Below are 24,560 nucleotides of genomic sequence, written 5' to 3'. Positions count from 1 at the left end.
TGAGCAAGAGCAAGACCCCATCTCTACTAAAAAAATAGAAAGAAATTAGCTGGACAACTAAAAAAAAATACATATATATATATACATATATATATATATATGTATAAAAATTAGCCGGGCATGGTGGTGTACGCCTTTAGTCCCAGCTACTTGGGAGGCTGAGGCAGGAGGATTGCTTGAGCCCAGGAGTTTGAGGTTGCTGTGAGCTAGGCTGATGCCATGGCACTCTAGCCTGGGCAATAGAATGAGACTCTGTCTCAAAAAAAAAAAAGTGCAAATGATGCATTTTGTGACTTGTTGTCTACTGTACATGTTCTTTAAATATTTTTTCCACCCAAACTTGGGGCTACAGCTGTAGTTCCTTCGATTTAAGAAGAATGCCTGCTGCATCACGCCCTGTCAACACAGTCAGCCAAGACGAGACTTGCCACTGCCTTCGTTTTCCAAATTCAGATAAGCCTGTGGTCCCCATGACAACCTTTTTACTTCTGAGCTTCCACTGGGCCAAATGAGCACTGGCCTCCTTCCTGCCCTCCCTGATGAGCGGGGAGCTGGCTCTGCCTCCCTGTCCCTTCTCTAACTGCCTCCTTGTTGGGGGCTGGGTTTCGTGGGGCAATGCCCCATGGAAGAGGTGGCTGGGCAGGACTTGTGCCTTCCCTGTGGGAGGTGGGAGGACACTGGGAACAGGGACTCAGGGAAGCAAGAAAGACGGACCTCAGCCATGGGACTTGGCTGTGCATGCAGGACTTGGGCAAGAGCAGCTCTGAGGGAGGGTTGGGTGAGACCTGTTCCTGGGCACCCTGTTCTGACATGGAGGACGCAGAGCAGGGGACAAAAGAGGGAGCCGGGGGACCACCTGGAGCCCAGGCTGGGGTGGTTCTGTTCAGGAACTATCTGCCTTCTCCCTGGGTTCTAGTGCCTGGCACACTTCTCTGGACAGGTGACTGACCCCAAGGTCTAGGAACTTAAGGCCCCACCCTACCACAAAGCATCTGTGTGACCTTGACAAGTCACCCAGCCTCTCTGGGGCTTATTTGTCAGGTAGGAGATGTCAGCCCAGCCCTGCCTAACTCTCAGGGAGTTGGAAAGATAGAGCTGGGAGGGGACTGGCTTCAGGAAGGTCGTCATGCTGGGCTCCCGGCAGACCCCACTGTCCAGCCGCAGCCTTACCTTGGACTCACCCTGCTTTGTGGCTCCAGCACTCAGGGTCCCAGAGGCCCAGGGTGCCCAGGATCAGGAACTCGGGAACCGAGTGGCCAGCGGGCCAGCTTGCCTGCTGTTCCTGGCTACCCACGGCCCAAGCTTACCCCTCAAGGGCATTTCCTGAATCAGTGATATTGTTTCATCACGATCTCACTGGCCCAGTTCACAGGAGAGCAGAGAGGCAGGAAGGCAGGAGCTGCGAACAGGCCCCACTCACCCTAATTCTCCCTCGCAGTGGCACCTCTGGCCTTAGTTTCCCTTTTGAGGTCTTGTTGTGTTCAGAGGCTGAGCTCTGAAGGCATGGCCCTGACAGTCTTATGGGGGAGGTGTAGACCCACTGGGGTGCCTAGTGCCGCACTAGGCCAAGGGCCTCCCTGCCCACGGGGGCTGCAGGGCTGGGAAGCCACACGCGTGCCCACACAGACACACGCGCGCGCGCACAAGCAAAGCCACGCACCTGTCCAGGGTAAGAAACAGGTTTCAAAACCCAATGCAAGGCCGGGCGCGGTGGCTCAAGCCTGTAATCCTAGCACTCTGGGAGGCCGAGCGGGCGGATTGCTCGAGGTCAGGAATTCAAAACCAGCCTGAGCAAGAGCAAGACCCCGTCTCTACTATAAATACAAAGAAATTAATTGGCCAACTAATATATATATATATAAAAAAATTAGCCGGGCATGGTGGCACATGCCTGTAGTCCCAGCTACTCGGGAGGCTGAGGCAGTAGGATCGCTTGAGCCCAGGAGTTTGAGGTTGCTGTGAGCTAGGCTGACGCCACAGCACTCACTCTAGCCTGGGCAACAAGTGAGACTCTGTCTCAAAAAAAAAAAAAAAAAAAAAACCCAATGCAAGCAAGCTTCCAAGCTTTGTGCACAATTTGTGGATAGTTTGGGGGATTTGCAAGTGAAAGGGACCCGGTGGCACAGTGCACACTGAGCTGAGAGCTGGGAATTTGCATTTGACTCCCTGATCTTCTGGGGGTGACCTTGCGCAAGGCCCCGGACTCTCAGAGCTGCCCGTTCCCCATTGGTACAATCGGGGCAATAATCCAGACCTTCCGGCTTTGCTGGTTTCAGTTCTTCTTTCTGTGGTCGGTCACATTGGCTCTGTTCTCTCACTCCTGCTAGGGCTGTGATTTCGCAGGGCTGGGACTTGGGCCTGCTTTCTCATCAGGCACGGGACCCCAAGTACAGTGAGTGGGTCCTCGCCCCCGTGATCACTGACCCTGTAACCTATCATGACACGCAGTAGGACCCGCCTGCACGCCCATCTCTGAAGGCCCATGGCCGGCCTGAGTCTGGCAGGCACTCTGCACAGGAGGGAAGCTGAGAGCAATGTGGAGTCGGCTGAGTCATGGGCCCCCCAGCTCCACCCCCCACCCCCAAGGAAGATGCCTGCTGGCCTTGACCTGCTCTCAAAAATCAAGCCTTTCCCAGAAATACAAGCTGCTACTTGCCCAGGGGGAGGCTGGCACACATCAGTTTCCAGCCCTGCTGTGTAGCCTTGTCCCTGTAACTCCCAGAACAAAGCGTGACAGTCACTCCTCGTCTTTCCTTGGGCAAGCCTCCTAAAGCCTCAGAGATTAAATGAAATCTCAAATTAATTTTTAAACAGATTATTGTTACCTAACCATTATCTCTAGGGCAAAAGACCAAAACAGTGGGAAAAGCCTTGCTCAGGGAGTCGGGAAAATTAGGTTCTTTTTTTTTGAGACAGAGTCTCGCTTTGTTGCCTAGGCTAGAATGAGTGCCGTGGCGTCAGCCTAGCTCACAGCAACCTCAAACTCCTGGGCTCAAGCGATCCTTCTGCCTCAGCCTCCCAAGTGGCTGGGACTACAGGCATGCGCCACCATGCCCGGCTAAGAAAATTAGGTTCTGTCTGAGCTCCAGCCTCTTGCTGGGTGAACTTGGAGAAGTCCCTTGCCGCCTTTGAGCCTCAGTTTCCCTTTCTGTGAAAGAAGGCCACTGGGCAAAGGGCTTTCTGAGAGGCTGTAAATTCTATTTTAACAGCTGTTGGTGTCTCAGGGCCAGGGCCCGGGGAGTCCTTTGCTCATTTTCTGAAAGTGGTGACATTTGGCCTGCAGACACTGACATCTGTGGGTCACCACGTGACCTGCTGAATCATATGGCTCACACAGGGCCTTCTCGGCCACCCTGCCAGTTTAAGTGGGCCGAGCCCGGCAGCTCAGCATCCACAGGGCATGTGACCCAGGCGGCTGCTGCAGTGGCTTGCGGGGGACCTTTCCTTAGGGCAGGGACGCTGGGTGAGGGCGGGAAGGCCTGGGTGGGGAGGGGCTGCCTCTGCCTGGCAGGGTGGGCCCTGGCTTGCTTTCCACCTGGGCCCCTGCAAGCAAAGCCTTGCTTAAGTTGAGCCAAGGCCACTTCCCTTTGACAGTTCTCACAACACCCAGTGCTTTAGGATTTTGTAAAGCCCTGAAGGGAAAAGGGTTAATACTTTTCTTTATGCTTTTTCATGCATTCTCATTCATGCTTTCTCAATGGTTGAATTGTTGCCAGTGAAGGTATAGAGCTGTCCCGCCTTACCCATAGGGAACACATTCCAACAGCCCCAGTGGAGGCCTGAGAGCAGATCGTACCAAGCCCTGTAGGTAATACATGTTTCCCTAGACAAAAAAAATCTATGTTGAAGTTTAACTTATAAATTCATCACAGTAAGGAAATAACACAACAACTGATAAGTAAATAGAACAATTGTAATAATGGACTGTAACAAAAATTATGTGAATGTAGTCTCTCTCTCTCTCTCTAAATATCTTACTATTTTCAGCCCACAGTTGACCACGGGTAACTGAAACTATGGAAAGCAAAATTTCAGATAAGAGGGGACTACCTTACTGTCTTGGTAATCAGAAAACTTAAACAAAGAAACCCTATTGTTATTATTTTTTAATGACATTCCTGAGACAATCAGCATTCATAACTCTGTTCATCTCAGGATTTTTTTTTTTTTTTTTTTTTAGAGTTAGGGTCTCACTGTGTTGCCCAGGGCTAGAGCACAGTGGTGTCATCACAGCTCACTACAACCTCAAACTCCTGGGCTCAAGCAATCCTCCTGCCTCAGCCTCCCTAGTAGCTGGGACCACAGGCATGTGACACCATGCCTGGCTAATTTTTTAACTATTTATAGAGACGAGTCTTGCTATGTTGCCCAGGCTGGTCTCAAACTCCTGGCCTCAAGTGATCCTCTTGCCTCAGCCTCCCAGAGTGCTAGGATTACAAATTACAGGCCTGAGCCACTGCACCTGGCTTCATCTCAGCATTTTTTTTTTTTTTTTTATAAAGAGCCCAGTCCTGGGTGGTAGAAGGAACATCAACCTCAGAGTAGGCAGATCTGGGCTGAAAGCCTGGCCTCACCATTTTCTAGCTGCGTGTCCTTGGGCAAGTGACCTAGCTTTTCTGGGCTCCAGGCTCCTTATAAAGTGGGAATAATAATATAACAGTCAAACTTGTTGTGCACTGTCCTAGTCACTTTGCATGTATTTTTACTCAGTTCCTCACAATAGAAGGAAGCTACTATTATTGGCCTTATTTTACAGATGAGGAAATTGAGGCACAGAGAGGTCAAATATTTTGCCCAGGTCACTTGGTCCATGGTGGAGCGGGGCTGAGCCAGGCTGTCTGACCTCAGGCCTGGAAGAAAGAGCCTGCCCCTCATTCACACTTGGCTCATGGGCTTGGTGAAGTTTTTTTTTTTTTTTCTCTTAGCGTATTATGGAGGTACAAGTGTTAAGGTTACATATATTGCCCATGCCCCCCTACTCTCTTGGTGAAGTTTAAATGAGATGGAGTGTCCAGAGGGCACCGAGCTCAGCACTTAGTGGGGGGTGCAGCCCTTCCCCTCACTCCTTGTAAGGTTAGAGAGAGCCCATGTAAATGCCCAGCAACCCTGGGGACATCTGCCACCTGGGAGCAATGGACTCCAGAGCCACCACGTCCTCATGGGGGCCCAGAACTGCGTAGGGCCTGGACGATCTGTACCTGGGTCTCTCATGGTCTCATTGGGGATGAGGACAGCACAACCGGAGAGCGGCAGTGCCTTGCCCAAGGTCCTGCAGCTCAGTTGTGGTGAGTGGGAGGCAGGAACAAGTCCTACTCTTTCCAGGGCCTTTTCTGCGGACCACAGCCTCCTAGACCAGGGTAAGGACCCTCTGGGATGCCGGAACAGGCCCTGCCATCTGGAGTCTGGATGTTGTCAGACAGTCCCTTAGCGGCTGCTGAGCAGCTGGGGGAGGGGCCGTGGGGCTGCCGAGCACCTGCGGGTTGTGGGCAGAGCAGGGGGAGCCCCAGCCCACAGCCAGCAGCTGGCGTTGGGAGGGTTGGTGGCCGGGTACTGGGGTTCTCTCTCCCTCGCCGACGTTGATGTCACTGCCACATCAGCCACTGCAGGCCCCTCACCCTGCTACCACCACAGGGGGGAGGTGACCGTGGCCACGGGGGCCGTAACGTGGTTTCAGTTGGGAGAGAGGGGCGGGCAGACAGTTGTGGCTCTAGGTGTGGAGCAAACATGGGCCCATCTGGGGCACAAAGAGGCGGTGGGAGAACAACTGTCCCCTGGCTCTGGGACAGTTTCCCCCACTTTCTCCACTTGAGGAAACCTCTCCCTCCCCTTCTTAATAAAGAAAAGGAAAACAACCCTCCTTGCCCCCATCCTGATCGTTCACCTATCACCTCCTCCTCTCTGGGGTCCCGTTTCTGGTGTGCTGCGTGGCGTGTCTCCTACCCACTCTCGCCTCATTTCACACAGTCTATGACGAAGGTGCAATTACTCTCCTATTTTCTGGGTGAGGACACTGAGACTTGGTCACATGCCCAGGATCCCACAGTTGGCACAGCAAACCATAGGTCTGGGATTCCGATCCTAGTGTCTCTTCCTCTGGAAATGTTAAGACCTAGATCGTTTAAGGAAAATATTTTCTTGCTTCTTCCTCCCCCCCCTCAAAAAAAGCAGCTTTATTAGGGTGTAATTCACATAGCAAGCAATTCACACCAAGTGCACAACTCAGCTTAGTGCAAGGTAAGTACCACCACGTGCTCGTGGTTCCAGCTACTTAGGAGGTTGAGGTGGGAGGATTGCTGGAGCCCAGGAGTTCAAGGCTGTAATGCACAATGATCTCACCTATGAATAGCCATTGCGCTCCAGCCTGGGCAATATAGTGAGACCCCATCTCTAAAAATAAATGAATACATATGTACAGGCCAGTCATGGTGGCTCACACCTGTAACCCTAGCACTTTTGGAGGCCAAGGTGAGAGGATCACTTGAGCTCAGGAGTTGGAGACTAGCCTGGGCAACATAAGGGAACCGTGTCTCTGCAAAAAAATTTAAAGATTAGTGGGGCATGGTGGTGCATGCCAGTAGTCCCAACTACTTGGGAGGCTGAGGCAGGAAGATTGCTCGAGCCCAGCAGTTCGAAGCTGCAGTGAACTATCGAGGCCACTGTACTCCAGTCTAGGGTGACAGAGCAGGATTTTTTCTCTAAAGAAAAAAAAGGAGAGAGAGAGAAATAAAGTTACAATTTGTACAATCCATTGACTTTTAGTATATTCACAGAATTGTGCAACCATCACCACAATTGATTTTAGAACAATTTTAGATCGTTACCTCCCAAACAAACTTTGTACCCCTTAGCTGGCCACCCCAATGTCCCCAACCCTGTCTCCACCAGCCCCCTACAACCACTAATCTACTTCCTATCTCTGTGAATTTCACTATTCTGGACATTTCCTATCCAGGGAACCACACCATGAGTGGCTTTTTTGTGCCTGGCTTCTTTCATTTAGCATAATGTTTCAAGGTTTCTTTGTGTTGTAGCATGTGTCACTACTTCATTTCTTTTCATTGCTGAATAATATTGCATTGTATAGATATATCACACTATTTTATTTTTATTTTATTTTGAGATAGTGTCTCACTCTGTTGCCCAGGCTAGAGTGCCGTGGTGTCAGCCTAGTTCACAGCAACCTCCTGGGTTCAAGCAATCCTTCTGCCTCAGCCTCCTGACTAGCTGGGACTACAGGCATGGGCCGCCATGCCAGGCTAATTTTTTCTATATATTTTTAGTTGTCTGGCTAATTTCTTCCTATTTTTTAGTAGAGACAGGGTCTTGCTCTTGCCCAGGCTGGTCTTGAACTCCTGACCTCAAGTGATCCTTCCTCCTTGGCCTCCCAGAGTGCTAGGATTACAGGCATGAGCCACCACCCTGGGCCCAAAATACATCACTTTTTGTTTATCCCCACATTGGTTTATGGGCTTTTGGGCTACTGTGAATAATGGTGCTATAAGCATGCATATATTAATATATGTTTTAGTGGGGACTTATGTTATCAATTCACAAGGGTATACATCTAGGATCATGTGGCAACTATGTGTAACCTTTTGAGAAACTGCTAAACTTTTCCACAGCAGCCGCACTATTTTATATTCCTACCAGCAACATAAGAGGGTTCCAGTGCTCAGCAGCCCTGCAGAACACTGTTATTAATCATCCTTTTGATACTAGCCACCCTAGTGGGTGTGAAGTAGTAGCTCATTGTGGTTTTGCTTTGCATTTCTCTGATGACTAATATTGAGTCTCCTTTCATGTGCTTATTAGCCATTCAAGTTTATTCTTTTTTTTTTTTTGAGACAGAGTCTGGCTTTGCTGCCCAGGCTAGAGTGAGTGCCCTGGCGTCAGCCTAGCTCACAGCAACCTCAAACTCCTGGGCTCAAGCGATCCTCCTGCCTCAGCCTCCCGAGTAGCTGGGACTACAGGCATGCGCCACCATGCCCGGCTGATTTTTTCTATGTATATATTAGTTGGCCAATTAATTTCTTTCTATTTATAGTAGAGACGGGGTCTCACTCTTGCTCAGGCTGGTTTTGAACTCCTGACCTCGAGCAATCCGCCCGCCTCGGCCTCCCAGAGTGCTAGGATTACAGGCGTGAGCCACCACGACCGGCATGTTTATTCTTTTCTAAGTTTTAATCTTCTTTCTCTATTTTTTAAAAATGGGAAATACCTTTACAGTATATGGTGTGATCTAAAATAAAATCTTAAGCCCCCTCCCTCACCAGCTGACTGAATGGAACTCCCCCCTGCCCAAGGGGTTATCTGAAAACTAAATTGCCTGTCACGAGGAGGGAGGTCAGAGCTGCCTTATGTAACCTCACTCTTGGAGACATCTTTTATAACCCATTAACAGGCCTAAGGTTATGCAAGACAAACCTGCAGGTCTCAATTTACACAAAAAATATATGTCTGGTGGCTTGTCTCTGATCAACAGACCTCCTTATGGTAAAACATTCCAAGCCTTTAGACAAAGCATGTCTTCAACAATTACAAGTCAAAGAATCTTTAAACACACCTATAACCTGTGAGGACTGAACTCTAATTTTTTTTTTTTTTTTTTTTTTTGCTAAAAACTCCTTCCTAAGGAGGCCAGCTGGGTTAGGCTGGCAAATGGTAAGGAGGCCAGCAGGGTTAGGCTAACAAACGGTAAATTCCCACTAAGCGGCTTTTGTTAACCAAACGAAGCAGTGGTTTACTTCCTGACCTGATTCTGGTATGGCATTAACATCACCTAAAAGATAAGAAGCCCCTGTCTTACCTCAAGCATCCTAACAGATGCCTATCATAAATTTAAAATGTCTTAACTCAAGCATCCTAACAGATGCCTATCATAAATTTAAAATGTCTTAACTCGAGCATCCTAGCAGATGCCTATTCTTAAATTTAAAGCATCTTAAAACATCCTAGCAGGCGCCTATTGTAAATTTAAAATGTCCCCCTGTCTGGACCTCCCAGAGTGCCCACAACCTTATCTTAAAATAAGCATATCCTTCCTGGTCTTCTAGATAAAATCTAACTCTCTCAGCCAATTGCCAGCGGAAGAATCTTTAAACCCACCTATAACCTGTAAGCCCCCCCCCCTTCGAGATGTCCCACCTTTTTGGGCCAAACCAATGTGTGCCTCTCATGTATTGATTTGTGACTTTGCCTGTAACCCTTGTCTCTCTGAAAATGTATAAAACTGAACTGTAACCCAGCCACAGCGAGTCCACTTGCCCAAGGCCTCTTGGCAGTGGCTCCGGGTCATGGTCCTCAAATTTGGCTCAGAATAAACTTCTTTCAAATATTTCAGGGCTTGGATTTTTTCCGTCCACACCTGTAAGCCCCCACTTAGAGATGGCCCACCTTTCCAGGCCAAATCAGAGTATGCCTTCCATGTATTGATTTATGACTTTACCTATAATTCCTGTCTCCCTGAAATGTATAAAACCAACTATAACCCAACCACAGCAAGGCTTCTTGGGCATGGCTCTGGGTCATGGTCCTCAAAACTTGGCTCAGACTAAATCTCTTTAAAATTCTTTTACAGAGTTTGGCTTCTTTTCCATTGACTAGTGGTTTGAACTCTAAACTGCCCTACATCCTTCTTGAGATATTCTATGCAGTATGATGAAATATGTATACATAATTTTCTTTTTTGAATATAAATGGAGCATATCAAAAAACTTCTCTGTCTTTTGATTTTCCACTTTATATTGTTATACATTTCAACATCGCTTTAGTGCTATAAAAGCCATGGGAAGTCCCAGTTCTCTGCAGGGTCATGACCATTTAATTTACTTCCAAGATAAATCAGACATCCTGGCCCCAGAATCCTCAAAACCTCTGGTCCCTGCATGCAGCAGGGTGGTTTTTTACTTTTTATTATTATTATTTTTTTGAGACCGGGTCTTGCTGTGTTGCCCAGGTTGGAGTATAATGGTGTTGTCGACGGAAAAAACCAAACTCTGTAAAATAATTTTAAAGAGATTTATTCTGAGCCAAATTTGAGGACCATGACCCGGAGCCACTGCCAAGAGGCCTTGGGCAAGTGGACTCGCTGTGGCTGGGTTACAGTTCAGTTTTATACATTTTCAGAGAGACAGGGGTTACAGGCAAAGTCACAAATCAATACATGAGAGGCACACATTGGTTTGGCCCAAAAAGGTAGGACATCTCAAAGCGGGGGGGGGGGGGGGGGGGGGGGGGGGGGGGCTTACAGGTTATAGGTGGGTTTAAAGATTCTTTGGCTGGCAATTGAGAGAGTTAGACTTTATCTAGAAGACCAGAAAGGATATGCTTATTTTAAGATAAGGGCATGAACACTCTGGGAGGTCCAGACAGGAGGACATTTTAAATTTACAATAGGCTCCTGCTAGGATGCTTGAGTTAAGATATTTTAAATTTATGATAGGCATCTGCTAGGATGCTTGAGTTAAGACAGGGGCTTCTTATCTTTTAGGTGATGTTAATGCCATACCAGAATCAGGTTGGGAAGTAAACCACCACTTTATTTGGTTAACAAAAGCCGCTTAGTAGGAATTTGCCATTTGTCAGCCAGACCCAGCTGGCCTCCTTAGGAAAGAGTTTTTAGCAAAAGAAAAAGATCAGAGTTCAGTCCTCAGTATGATCATAGCTCACAGCAGCCTCAAACAACAAGGGCTCAAGCTACTCCCCTGCCTCAGCCTCCAAGTAGCTGGGACTATAGGCGTGTGCCACCACACCCAGCTAATTTTTCTACTTTTTGTAGAGGTGGGGTCTTGCTATGTTGCCCAGGCTGGTCTTGAACTCTTGGGCCCAAGCAATCCTCCTGCCTTGGCCTCCCAAAGTGCTAGGATTACAGGCGAGAGCCACTGTCAATAACTTTTTTTGTTTAGAACTGCTTTTTAGGTTTACAGAAAACTGAGCAGAGGATATGGAGAGTTCTCATGTGTTCTTTCCCCCTTCACCATTTCCCCTATTATCAACATCTTGTATTCATAGGCTATATGTTAGGGTGGGAATTCACAGCTCGGGCTGGGAAAAAATTTTCAACACAAAGATTAGAATAGTTTTAAAGAAAGAAAGTTTATTTTACTTCCCAAGGGAGGGAAGGGCTTGGCACAAGAGAAAAAAAGGAGAAGTGCCAACCCAGAGGACGTCAGCGGTTGGATTTTTACTGAGGGCAAAAGGAGAAGAAAAAAGAGAATAGTTACTATTGCCAGCTGATAGCAAGAGAGCTGTGAAGAGGCTGTGTCTGTTTTTCTTTTTTCTCTTCTCCGTGCAGTGAGACTGGCTGATCAAGGCCCTTGGAATGTGGTTTGGCAGGAACTGGGAGCTCACACCTTGGCTGTCACAGCTCCTGGCTATTCAAGGCTGTTAAACGAACTGGGAAATAAAACAGCAGGTGGTTAATCTGGTGGCTAATGAAACAAAGGGACCGTTGTGCCCTTTGATTTTTCTCTTTAATGGGGCAATTATGTGCTGTGAGTTTGTTCCTTTTTCTTTCTGTTAGTTTATTTTTCTCCGTTAGATAGTTTATTAGTAAGGCCGTCCTATCACTGTATTTGTTACAATTGGTGAGTCAACATTGATACATGACTATTAGAGTTCCCGCTTTGTGTTGCGCTTTCTATGGCTTCGGATAAATGTTTAATGTCCGTGCCCACCACTCCAGAGTCGCACAGAACAGCTGAATACCCCCTCTACTCCCCCTTTCGTACCTCCTCCCGCCTCCCCCACTGCCTGGCCACCACTGATCTCTGTGCTGTTTCTCCAGGTTCGTGGGCTTTGAAGGGGAAGCCCGCTCAGTTCAGATAGCCTCTAGCCCCACGGAGGGGCCAGGTGGGGAGTGGGGGTCCGACGAGAACCCACTTCACTGTGTCCTTGGAGAGTAGCTAGAGTCAGGAGTTACATGGGTCTCCTTGGTGAAAGAGTTGGGTCTCAAATTTTTTTTTTTTTTCCTTGAGACAGAGTCTCACTTTTGTTGCCCAGGCTAGAGTGAGTGCCGTGGCGTCAGCCTAGCTCACAGCAACCTCAAACTCCTGGGCTCAAGCAATCTTTCTGTCTCAGCCTCCCGAGTAGCTGGGACTGCAGGCATGCGCCACCACACCCGGCTAATTTTTTCTATATATTTTTAGTTGGCCAATTAATTTCTTTCTATTTATAGTAGAGACAGGGTCTCGCTCTTGCTCAGGCTGGTTTCGAACTCCTGACCTTGAGCAATCCACCCGCCTGGGCCTCCCAGAGTGCTATGATTACAGGCATGAGCCACCGCGCTCGGCCGGGTCTCAAATTTTAAAGTGCCAGGAGGAACTTACCTTGGTGATTCTCTGTGCAGGGGGAATAGATGGCTTAGAAATCTCCAGCCACTATGTCCTCTCAGAAAGGCAGTGTTCACACGTCTGAATCCCCACCAGGACCTGAGGACAGGAACACCGGTGCTGGCATAGACCCAGTGCATGGCCTGGGGCCGGCCATGAATACCTATTAGGGGAATTAGTGGTTGAATGGGAGAATTTTTTTTTCTTTTTGAGACGGAGTCTCACTCTGTTGTCCAGGCTAGAGTGCCATGGCATCATCATAGCTCACTGCAGCCTCAAACTCCTGGGCTCAAGTGATCCTCCTGCCTCCCTCCCGAGTAGCTGGGACTATAGGCTTGCAACAGCGTGTTTGGCTAATTTGTCTAGTTTTTGTAGAGAGAGGGTCTTGCTCTTGCTCAGGCTGGTCTCAAACTCCTGGCCTCAAGCAATCCTCCTGCCTCAGCCTCCCAAAGTGCCAGGTAGAAGGTGTGAGCTTGGCCCCTAGCAAGAATTTCAAAGATAAACTAATGTAGTCAATTTGATTACAGCCCAGTTCTTGCTTTCTTTTCAGGCTCTGAAACTAGTCCATCTAATCTCATCTTTGCTATTGGTCACCCTCCAAGCTTGGCCAAGAGTAAAGACTCCAGAAGGAAGGTGCTTCGGAAATTAGAGGAAGAAAAAGACGCCCAAGGCTAGAGGGGGCAGTGTGGCTTCCCAGCAGGTGAAATGCAGCCACCTTGAAATGAAGAGAGGCTTGGATAGATGCTAGGAGCAGAGATGTTAAGCTGGCAAGTAGAACTAGAATTCTGGAGGGCTGGCTCTGGTCTCAGTTCTGTTATTTCCTGGTGGTGTTAGCAGTTAAGTCACTTCCCCTCTTTGGGTTTACTAAGATTCTCTTTCTGACATCTGCAGATGGACAGCCAGGCCTGCAGAGCCTCCTGAACCAGTGCAAACTGTTGTGTCCGAGCGTTTTTCTGGCAGAGTGTTCTCAGCTTTCATCAGACTCTCCAGTGGGCTCTGACCTCAGCAACTCGCAGCGTTTGCTAAGGTGACTCAGCAGCTCCCTGCCTGCTGTGATGTCCTGGTGCTGCCACTGACTCACCAACACGTGCACGGCCGCTCCCAGCAGCTCCGGTTCAAACTCCCCAAGAGAGCAGCCGATGGGCTCGGCAGCCCATCGATGAGCGCGTCTGTGGGCGGAGCCGCAGGGCCAGGCCACAGCCTGGGCACTGTCCGGCCTCCGAAAGAGACTGGCTGCATGGAAGTGTGCTCATCCCCAGCCCGGAGGGTGACGGGCCCCAAGGTGGGGAATGGGACCCGTGTACGAGGAACCCTGATGGAGCTGCGGGCCTGGCTGACACTGTGGCTTCCCCGTAGGGGCCGAGATGACAGCAAGCCCCTCGTGTGGCCTTGCCACTCAGCCTGTGTGTTTCACTTCCCTGTCCGCAGCCCCTGGTACAGTGCTGGGCATGTGTCACGCGCTCCGTAAATGTATTGCTGAGACAATAACGAGGCAAAAGGAGAAATGCTACTCGAAAAGCGAACAAAGCCCAGTGGCAACAGTGAGGAAGAAGGTTTTTTTTTTTTTTTTTTTTTTTTTTGAGACAGAGTCTCGCTTTGTTGCCCAGGCTAGAGTGAGTGCTGTGGCATCAGCCTAGCTCACAGCAACCTCAAACTCCTGGGCTCAAGCAATCCTCCTGCCTCAGCCTCCCCGAGTAGCTGGGACTACAGGCATGCGCCACCACGCCCGGCTAATTTTTTCTATATATATTAGTTTCTATATATTTTTTCTTTTTTTTTTTAGGATATGGTCTTATTTATTATTTAACTCAAAAAATCTTATTTTTGGCTCGACTCAGACTTAGAAGTAGATGCTCTCAGAGAGGACAGCCTACGTCTCTTGGCAATCTGTTCCTGGCGCTTTTCTCTGGCCTCCTTCATTCTCTTGGCCAAAAGTTTAGCATATTCTGCAGCCTCTTCCTTATTTTTCTTAGTGCGCTGCTTCTTCAGAGCAGTACGCCGGCGTTTATGTTGCAGGACACGTGGCGTTACAAGTCGCTGAATCTTGGGTGCTTTGGTCCTAGGTTTCTTACCTTCTTTATTTAAGGGCTTCCTCACAACATACTGGCGAACATCATCTTCTTTAGACAGATTGAAGAGTTTGCGGATTCTGCTAGCTCTTTTGGGCCCCAGACGACAAGGTACTGTAATATCAGTCAGTCCAGGGATATCCTTCTCTCCTTTTTTTACAATAACCAAGTTGAGAACACTCAAGTTGGCATCCACAATACAACCAGGAACAGATTTGCGCTTTCTTTCTCCAGTTCTCCTTGGTCTGTAACAGGAATGCCCCTTACTCAGTAGCAGGAGAACACGGCCATGGGTCAAGACACCCTGCTTCATGGGGAAACCTTGCTTGTCGTTCCCACCACTGATTCGGACCACGTAACCCTTCCATTCTTCACCCAGAGCGTCAGCAGCAACTTCCGTGGCCATACGCTTCTCATAGGAAGTACGAAGTTTGCGTTCATCGTCCACTTCAGTGAGTTTCTGGCAGCCAGTGGCTGGGAAGGAGATACTCAGCTTCATCGTGAAGCAGCTGATTGCCTCCGAGGCGCCACGAAAAAGAGCTATTTTTTCTATATCTATTAGTTGGCCAACTAATTTCTTTCTATTTATAGTAGAGACGGGGTCTCGCTCTTGCTCAGGCTGGTTTCGAACTCCTGACCTCGAGCAATCCTCCCGCCTCGGCCTCCCAGAGTGCTAGGATTACAGGTGTGAGCCAACACTCTTGGCCTAGGAAAAAGTTTCTACCATTGCCTAAAGCAGGGGTCCTCAAACTTTTTAAACAGGGGGCCAGTTCACTGTCCCTCAGACCGTTGGAAGGCCGGACTATAGTTTAAAAAAACTATGAACAAATTCCTAGGCACACTGCACATATCTTATTTTGAAGTAAAAAAACAAACGGGCAAAAACACCCGCATGTGGCCCGGGGGGCGTTAGTTTGAGGACGGCTGGGCCCTAAAGCATGGAAAAGGCTTCCCTCCGATACCATTATTTTACCTGGGCTTGGAGGGTTGACTAAGGTTCCCCAGGGAAAGAGGTAGGAAAGGGAGCTTGAGTAGAAGAGGGGGCATTTACAGGCACATAAATGGGTACATAGCTCGTTTGGGCACGCATAGGGAATGTGGGCAGAGGGGCTGGAACCGCAGGATGGAGGGCAAGGTTGGGAGTTTGAGGGAACAGAGATTGCAAAGTTGGGTTAAGGCCAAGGCCTTGTATTTTGAAAAGAAACGGTCAGAGAAGTAGGACAACTGAGAGAACGTAGGTGTAGTGAGTGGTGCAGTGTACTACCTAGATTCCCCTCACAGGACAAAGCCACTCATTGCTCCTCCACCGTAGGGTTGCCTGCCGAGGGCTCACAATTGCGCCCCTCTCCAGAAATTTCCCTCAGCCAAGTGAGACCCTCACCCAAGCTTATGCTGCCTCCCCTGGGGCAGTATTATCTTGGAGTATAAAGACCCATAAGCCAGGTGTGGTGGCTTAGCACTTTGGGAGGCCAAACTGGGAGGATTGCTTGAGGCCAGGAGCAGCCTGGGCAACCTAGCAAGACTCCATCTCTGCAAAGAAATAAAAAATTAGCCAGGGCCAGGTGCGGTGGCTCACGCCTGTAATCCTAGCACTCTGGGAGGCCGAGGCGGGTGGATTGCTCGAGGTCAGGAGTTCAAAACCAGCCTGAGCAAGAGCGAGACCCCGTCTCTACTATAAACAGAAAGAAATTAATTGGCCAACTAATATATATAGAAAAAATTAGCCAGGCATGGTGGCGCATGCCTGTAGTCCCAGCTACTCGGGAGGCTGAGGCAGGAGGATTGCTCAAGCCCAGGAGTTTGAGGTTGCTGTGAGCTAGGCTGACACCACGGCACTCTAGCCTAGGCAACAAAGCAAAACTCTGTCTCAAAAAAAAAAAAAAAAAAAAAAATTAGCCAGGCATAGTGGCACAGGTCTATAGCCCTAGCTACTCCAGAGGCTGAGGCAGGAAGATTGCCTGGGCCCAGGGCTGCAGTGACCTATGATTGAGCCACTGCACTCAGGCTAGGGCAGCAGAGCAAGACCCTGTTTCTAATTAAAAAAAAAAAATACCCATACCCCTTTCCCGAGCTGAGGACAAGTCTATAGGGCTATCCCTAAGACAAGGTATGTGAAAGGACAGTCTTGCTAGCGAAATAACCAAAAAATATCAATACAGAAAAGTTATCTAATCACATGAGCTTTCAATCACATGAGCTTGCTCTCTCTCCCTTGCTCTGTGGCTCTGTTTTCACAACATCTGGAAAGAGCCGAGCAGACAGAGAGAAAACATACATTTTTCTCCTTTACATCTGCTGGACCTATAGACTAAAAATTGCTTTTAGAATTTGCTTTTCACAGGCTTGAAGGGTTCCTGGGTGGATAGCGGTGTGTGTGTGTGTGTGTGTGTGTGTGTGTGTGTGTGTGTGTAAGCTTCAGGCCTCAGTTCCTGCCTAAAACCATATTTCAAAGACGAAATTGCTACAAGATCACATCCTCGGAGAAAAGCCTGCCTTGCTAGACCAATTTGATCACATTCCAATTTGATCACAGATATAACCAAGTCTCCAGGAACGGAAACATGGGAGAGACGGACAACCTGCTATCTCGCAGCTGCCTCCTGTAATTACCCCACAACCACTTCTGTTATCAGCTGACCACAATCACTATTTTTTTCTTCCTCTTTGTCCCCATGAAAACAGCAAGCCTCTTGGCCTCTGTGTGTGTGTGCCTCCCTACTCTTTTTATTTATAAAATATTTTTTAAAAATTATTTCTTTACTTTTTTTTTAACCACAAACTACATCCATAAAACCTCCCGACACCTGCACTCGAATGTTTATAGCAGCACAATTCATAATTGCAAGGCTGTGGAAACAGCCCAAGTGCCCATCAATCCAAGAATGGATTAATAAAATGTGGTATATGTCTACCATGGAGTACTATTCAGCTCTAAGAAACAATGGTGATATAGCACATCTTATATTTTCCTGGTTAGAGCTGGAACCCATACTACTAAGTAAAGTATCCCAAGAATGGAAAAACAAGCACCACATGTACTCACCAGCAAATTGGTATTAACTGAGCAGCACCTAAGTGGACACATAGGTACTACAGTAATAGGGTATTGGCAGGGGGGAGGGGGAAGGGGGCGGGTATATACATACATAATGAGTGAGAGGTGCACCATCTGGGGGATGGTCATGCTGGAAACTCAGACTTATGGGGGAGGGGGGAAAGGGCATTTATTGAAACCTTAAAATCTGTACCCCCATAATATGCCAAAATAAAAAAAAAAAGAAAAAAACAGGGGAAAAAAGCAATTAGAAAACAAAAAACAAAAAACCTCCCCACTCTCTTTCTCTGGGTGCCATGCCATGCCATCCCTTCTCTCTCTCAATCTCCTTCTAAGAAAGTAAAGTAAACTTTTTTACTTTTATATTTTCTAATCTGTGTATGAGAAATGTTTCTCCTGCCCCCCACCAGGAGCACCTAGTGAGTTTCCACTCTTACAGTACGGGTTGAGGCATCTGTTGCAACTTCATTGCAGCTCAATTTCCCCCTCTGCCCTACCTTGCTGCCTTCACTGCCTCGCAGGTGTTGGTCCTGCGAGCATGTCCCAGTAAACCCCTGCCCAGCTGTCTCAGCCTCACAGAGTGCTTCCCAGGAAACCTCACCTAAGATACATGGCAAATATGTATCAAGCCAAGAGCCAGCTTTGATCAGTCGGTACAAGCCGCTAGAGCACTGTGTAGAGAAGGCTTGAGGTCTATTGGTAGCATGCGCCATGGGTGAGGAAGTGGGCAGTGATGCCAGGGGGGAGTTAGCAAGGAAGGAGGAGGAGGAGCAAACCAACAATGCCAGGAGGCGCTGGTGGACTTCCAAGTGGGAACTGACTGTCTACTTTCAAAAAGCCATTTGGTGGGCTGGCTGCGGTGGCTCACGCCTGTAATCCTAGTATTCTGGGAGGCAGAGGTGGGTGGATCCTTTGAGCTCAGGAGTTCGAGACCAGCCTGAGTAAGAGTGAGACCCCATCTCTATCAAAAAGAGAAAAAAATTAGCCGGGCATGGTGGCGCATGCCTGTAGTCCCAGCTACTCGGGAGGCTGAGGAAGAAGGATCTTTTGAGCCCAGGAGTTTGAGGTTGCTGTGAGCTAGGCTGACGCCACAGCACTCTAGCCCAAGCAAGAGAGTGAGACTCTGTCTTAAAAAAAAAAAAAAAAAAAAAAAAAAGCCATTTGGTGGAGTGGTGGGCTGGGTTAGAGTTAGTTGGGAAGAGGAGCAGTAGACGTGGCAAGTGTAGATGCCTGCTTCAAGGAGTAAGGCCGTGAAGGGAAGGGAAGGGAAGAGAAAGGACAGTGGAATGAGTGACAGTCGGGGTAAGGAAAGTTTTCTTTTAGGATGAGGGAGCCTTGGGGCATATTTATAGTTTGAGAGGGAAAAGCCAGTGTAGACAATTGACAGAGCAAAGTACTGGAGGGTGATATTAAAAATATTCTACAGGCCAGGCGTGGTGGCTCATGCCTATAATCCTAGCCCTCTGGGAGGCTGAGGCGGGAGGATTGCTTGAGCTCAGGAGTTTGAGACCAGCCTGAGCAAGAGTGAGACCCTCTTGATTACATTAAAACAAAAAAAAAAAAAAAAAAAAAAGAGTGAGACCCCGTCTCTACTATAAATAGAAAGAAATTAGCCAAACAAGTAAAAATAGAAAAAAATTAGCCAGGCATGGTGGCATGTACCTGTAGCCCCAGCTACCTGGGAGGCTGAGGCAGGAGGATCGCTTGAGCCCAGGACTTTGAGGTTACTGTGAGCTAGGCTGACACCACGGCACTCTAGCCCAGGCAACAGAGTGAGACTCTGTCTCAAAATAAATAAATAAATAATAAAACAATTAAAAATATTCTACAATGAGTAGAACATGGGCATCAAACAACCTAAATGGGCGCAATATCAGTCCTGTCCTGAGCTCACAGGCGCTAATCAGCAAAAGCATAGGAAACTCACAAAGTGGAGAAGAGCACACAATGCCTCCCAAAGAGGAGGAAGGACATTTCTTCCTCAGAGACACAAGGAAAGGGGTACAGTAGGAATTGAGCATGAAGTAAATAAAGATTAGGTAGGGGCTTGAGCATTATTGAAAGGAGCTGGAATGTAACAGAAAACTCAAGACAATGAAAACCTAATCAAGATCTGAGTTTGTTTGTTTAAATAAATAAAGTCTGCCTGCATACAGTCTAGAGTGAGTATAATCATTAGGGACACAGGTTTTATTTTGTTGCTTTGTCATCCTTAACAAGGCTTCTACCTCATGGTCCAGGATGGATACTTGAGCTCCTGCCATTATGTCTGCATTCCAGGTAGCAGGAAGAAGTGAGGCTGTTGTCAGGGCTGATATTTAGCTGGTACACATCAGTAGAGCTGTACCAGTAAATAAATTATGAAATACTTCTGTACCAGTTGGCAAACAGCTGCTGGCTCACTGCTGCCTACCCTCTTGCTGGCTCATCCCCAGGAACCATCCACCCCTCCAGGACAGTAACCTGGCTCGGTTGGGGCCTTCCAGGACAATTCCGCTAGCACTATGGCCGGTGTCCTGGTAGTAGCGGTTGTAAAACATTTGAATATTTGCACCAGACATTTTCCTTATTTTAAGAACAATACCTACAAGTCACACAAGGGGCACTTGTTCTTTTATCTCACTGGCCAGAATGAAGTTCTGTGGCTGCAAGGGATGTTGGGAAATGTGCTTTTTATTCTAGGTGGCCACCTACCCAGCCAGACATCAGGTTTTGAAACACCAAGGTCAGAGAGAAAGGGGTGAAGGATATTGGAGACAGTAGCAGATGCCAAGGAGCACAGAGGGCTCGCGGGCCTGCCTGGACTGTTGATTCCGCCAGCAGCCCAGGGAAGGTGGAGGTAGAGGAGAAGTCAGAGGCTGGGGGCTGATGGGTAATGGGGACAGGTATCCGTGGGAAAGGCCGGGCCTGCCTGGAATGATGCCTCAGGTGCAGACGTGGTGAAATGGCGAGTGCAGGCCGGGACTGAAGGCCCGAGGCCTTGAGTAGGAGGATGCTGGGGAGAGACAGCCTGTCATTTGAGGCACAGCGGGAGGGAATAGAGGGGGCTCCATGGTGGCTGTTTGGGGAGCCAGAGTGGAGCTTTGGAGCCAAGCAAGTGGGCTGGGCCTTCACAGTGGACACCTCTGTCCCTTGGCTGTCCTGGCCAAGAACTCTTTCTTTTCTTTTTTTTTTTTTTGAGACAGAGTCTTGCTTTGTTGCCCAGGCTAGAGTGAGTGCCGTGGCGTCAGCCTAGCTCACAGCAACCTCAAACTCCTGGGCTCAAGCGATCCTCCTGCCTCAGCCTCCCGAGTAGCTGGGACTACAGGCATGGGCCACCATGCCCAGCTAATTTTTCTATATTTATTAGTTGGCTAATTAATTTCTTTGTATTTATAGTAGAGACGGGGTCTGGCTCTTGCTCAGTCTGGTTTCTAACTCCTGACCTTGAGCAATCCTCCCGCCTCGGCCTCCCAGAGTGCTAGGATTACAGGCGCAAGAACTCTTTCAGTCATAGAAACACAGTAGCAGATGAAGGCCCTTTGGGGCCAGAAGGGAAATTATTAAAAGGCTCTGGCAGGTGGTGGGGGTGGTCCCAGGAAAACCCAGGCATTAAAATTGGAGCCTTATGCAGAACTGAGATCCAGAACTAGAAAGCCATCAGGAACCCCATAAGTGTGGCTCACATTTCTGAGGAAAAATATCTTTTCAGTTCCCTGAAGACTTGAGCTACCAGGAGGGTGGAGGTGGAAGGGGTTTTCTTTTCTCTTTAAAATGTTCTCCCATATTAGGGTGTGGTGGCTCACACCTGTAATCTTAGCACTCTGGGAGGCCAAAGCCTGAGGATTGCTTGAGACCAGCCTGGGCAATATAGCAAGACCCCATCTCTATGAAAAATAAAAAATTTAGTCATGTGTGGTGGCCTGCACTTGTATTCCCAGCTATTTGGAGGCTGGGGGACAGGAGGATAGCTTCAGCTCAGGAGTTTGAGGTTATAGTGAGCTTATAAGACTATGCCATGGCACTCCAGCCTGGGTGGCAGAGTGAGACCCTCCCTGTCTCTGAAAGAAAATAAAAATAAGAAACAAAATCAGTGGTCTCTCTTCCCCCCACAATGCAGTCACTTCTCAGTGGGGCGGGGAAGGAGGGCTGTGGCTGCCCCGTGGTGGAGCCCCTCTTCATGGTGCCGTGGATGGAGGGTCTGGAAGCTCCCACACCAGCTCTGCTCCCCCTCCGGGAAGCCAGTGGTGGAGCTTGACTAGAAGACGGGGCTTGGGGCCCTCGCTCTGCCCATATTTCCTGGACCCCACTTCCCTGTTGGGTTTATGGCAAACCAGCCCTCCCTGCTTCTGCCCAGGCCTCCAGGTTGGGCTTGACAGGTGCGTGTCCCTTGGGAGGGCATGCTATTCCTTTGCTCAGGACCATTGTTCCGTCCTGCTGGCTTCCTTAGTCATCCCATTGTTGTTCTGCATTTGGGATCCTTCCAGTTCCCAAGGTTATAAAGGGCCCTCCTGTGAACATTTGGAATAACATTCTACTGGGCTCCAGATTATCTTCCTGGGGGTATGTAGCTAGGGAACGGTAGAATGGGGCCAAAAGGTCTTGTTGCCTATGCACAGACACTTAAGAAGGGTTTTTTAAGAGGATTTGAGCATCTACCAACTTGCTAAAAAAAATTGTAATAATCCACTTATTGCTTTTATATTCTTTATTAAAATTCTGTCCTCATAGGGTTCAGAAGGAGGCAGATGAAGTGGCATATGACTGTTGAGTTACAGGTGTGGAAATGAAAGGCAGCAAAAGTTCATCTCAAAAGCACTGACATGTTCCTCTCGGTAAGTAGGAGGAGTGTTAAAAGGAGCCTCTTGGTTCAGGTGTCGATGAACTCACAAGGGGGGTCCACTTGCTCCCTGGGCAGAAAACCAACTGCTAAAACAAGGAGGACTTATTGCAAAGAAAGAACTTATTGCAGGAGACCTGTCAATCAGGAGGTGGGAGGTATGGACTGCCCCAAATCCCCCTCCCCAACCAACAGGGTCAGGGGTTTTTCTGGAGGTGACATGAATAATGCAGGAGGGGAGTGAGCATCATGACATGTTTGGGGTGGAGTGCAGGGCACGCAGGTGCAGTGAGGAATCATGCTAGTATATACAGCGCCTGATCAAAGAATGGTGGATACGTCCCTCTCGGTGGGGATTTTAGCGGTATAATGAGCTGGGGGTTAATATTGGTCATTCTTTCCAGACTTGTGGGCACCCAGGATGCGGGCAGCAGGCTGCTCAGCTGGTCCTTGGGCGCCATCAGTGGTGTGGTGTTGCTTATCTCGTCTCGTCTCCTCGGGACAAAGAGGTGGTGTAAGGCTTCCGGGTGATCTCGTGACTGCAAGGAGGTTCCACCGTTCCTGGACAAGAAACTCAAAAGGGAATGCGGTGCAACAGCAAGTTACAAAGTTCTGGTCAGCAGATCTTGCTGTCCTGGGAACTTGAAACATAGGAGAACTACAAAGAAAAAAACCTGTAAAAATTGTTTTCTTGCTTGTGGAGCCATTACACAGGCTCTATTGTTCACCAGCCCTGAGGTCTCAGTAACTCCAGTAGAATGAAAGGGAGGTCTCCCAGCTTCCTTTTGGCTTGGAGTCTTGTCACCTCAGTGTGGGACACAGAGGAGCTTTGCTCCTCCACTGGCAAGGAGCTGAGGGAGCCGGGCTTGCCCTAGAGCCCCACCACCCCTGCACCTAACCAGCTTTTGGAGTGGTTTGCTTCACACTTGTGCCTGGCCTTGGGAAGCCCAAAGATGGGGCAGCCACGAAGTCTCCATCTGGCCACTGAGGCCGACCTGTGAGGCATCTGGTTGAGACATCTTGTCTCAACTCACTCAGTGGCTTCATGTGGCCCACTGTGGAGCACACTTCCCCCTCTGGCTCCCTAGTGGGAAGTTGGAGCTGCAGTGTGGGGGGAAGAGGCAGGGAGGAGAAGCGAAGGGTCTGAGACCTTTGTCTGCGGGCAGTTTCCCAGAGGGGACTCCAGATTGTAGGAGGTGGGAGGAACTGTGGGTTTGCAGCTCCTTGGGCAGGAGACCTGGTTTCAGGCCAGGTGCTGTCCCTACATGTTTTGTGACCTTGGATAAATGTCTTTCTTTCCCTCTCCAGGCTTCAGTTTCTCCACAGGTACAATGATAGAATGAGACTAAATGCCCTCTTAGGACCTGCTCCAATGGGCTCCAATTCCCCTCCTTTCCTTTCCTAGGGGTTGACAGATACCTGTCCCTTGGGAGGGGGGGTCATTCCTCTGCTCAGAACCTGGCAGAGTCAGCCACAGGTAGACAGTGGCTGGTTTTGTGTGGGTCACCCTGGCCTGCCTTTCTTATTCTGGAATAAGGTAAGAATTGAGGGCTAGACAGTGTGGGGCTGCTTCCTTCTCCATCGAGGCTGATTTTTAGCTAGGTTCTCAAATCCTGGCTTCTCTTCTTGGTCCCTTCTCCAGGGGCCATGGCACTTCCCATTCGCCCTCATCTTGCTCCTCAGTCTGTCTCTTTCACTCCCTCCAACTCCAGGGACAAACTGTGGCAGGACCTTGGGAGGGACTGCATATAATGTGTGGGTCATGGGTAGACCTGCAGTCTGGTGAAAGGGATTGTCTGTATGAAATGCTAAGAGGGAGATGCAGGGCACAGAATAAAGCTACACACTGACCCGACCAGGTACGTACAAGACAAGGAGACAGTGCGGGTCCCGTGGGAAGTGTGAATCCTAATTATGAGAACTTGGATAAGTCATTAACCTTTTTGAATTATTGAGGCTCAGAAAACAATACTCCAAAGTATGGGATATGGCATGCTCAGTTCTCTGGTGTTTTTTTTTTTTTTTTTTTTTGAGACAGAGTCTGGCTTGCTCCGTTGCCTGGGTTAGAGTGCAGTGGTATCAGCCTAGCTCACTGCAGCTTCAGCCTCCTGGGCTCAAGCAATCATCCTGCCTGGGCCTTCTGAGTAGCTGGGACTACAGGCCAGATCCACCACTCCTGGCTAACTTTTTCTATTTTCAGTTGCCTGGCTAATTTCTTTCTATTTTTAGTGGAGACAGGGTCTCGTTCTTGCTGAGGCTGGTCTCAAACTCCTGATCTCAAGCCATCC

General features: G+C 48.8%; 2 protein-coding genes across 2 annotated transcripts in view; one reads left to right on the top strand and one right to left on the bottom strand.

Moving 5' to 3' along the window:
- PSAP (prosaposin) overlaps nucleotides 1-24,560 on the top strand; it is a 367,269-nt gene that overhangs the window by 308,974 nt on the left and 33,735 nt on the right. The window lies entirely within an intron of this gene.
- On the bottom strand, nucleotides 14,115-14,912 carry LOC105870346 (small ribosomal subunit protein eS6-like). Its single transcript, XM_076010382.1, has one exon. The coding sequence runs from the start codon at nucleotides 14,895-14,897 to the stop codon at nucleotides 14,148-14,150; it is 750 nt and encodes a 249-aa protein (XP_075866497.1). The 5' UTR covers nucleotides 14,898-14,912; the 3' UTR covers nucleotides 14,115-14,147.

Source organism: Microcebus murinus, chromosome 14, assembly GCF_040939455.1.
Source record: "Microcebus murinus isolate Inina chromosome 14, M.murinus_Inina_mat1.0, whole genome shotgun sequence".
Classification (NCBI taxonomy): Eukaryota; Metazoa; Chordata; class Mammalia; order Primates; family Cheirogaleidae; genus Microcebus; species Microcebus murinus.
This window is presented reverse-complemented; position numbering and strand designations above follow the sequence as displayed.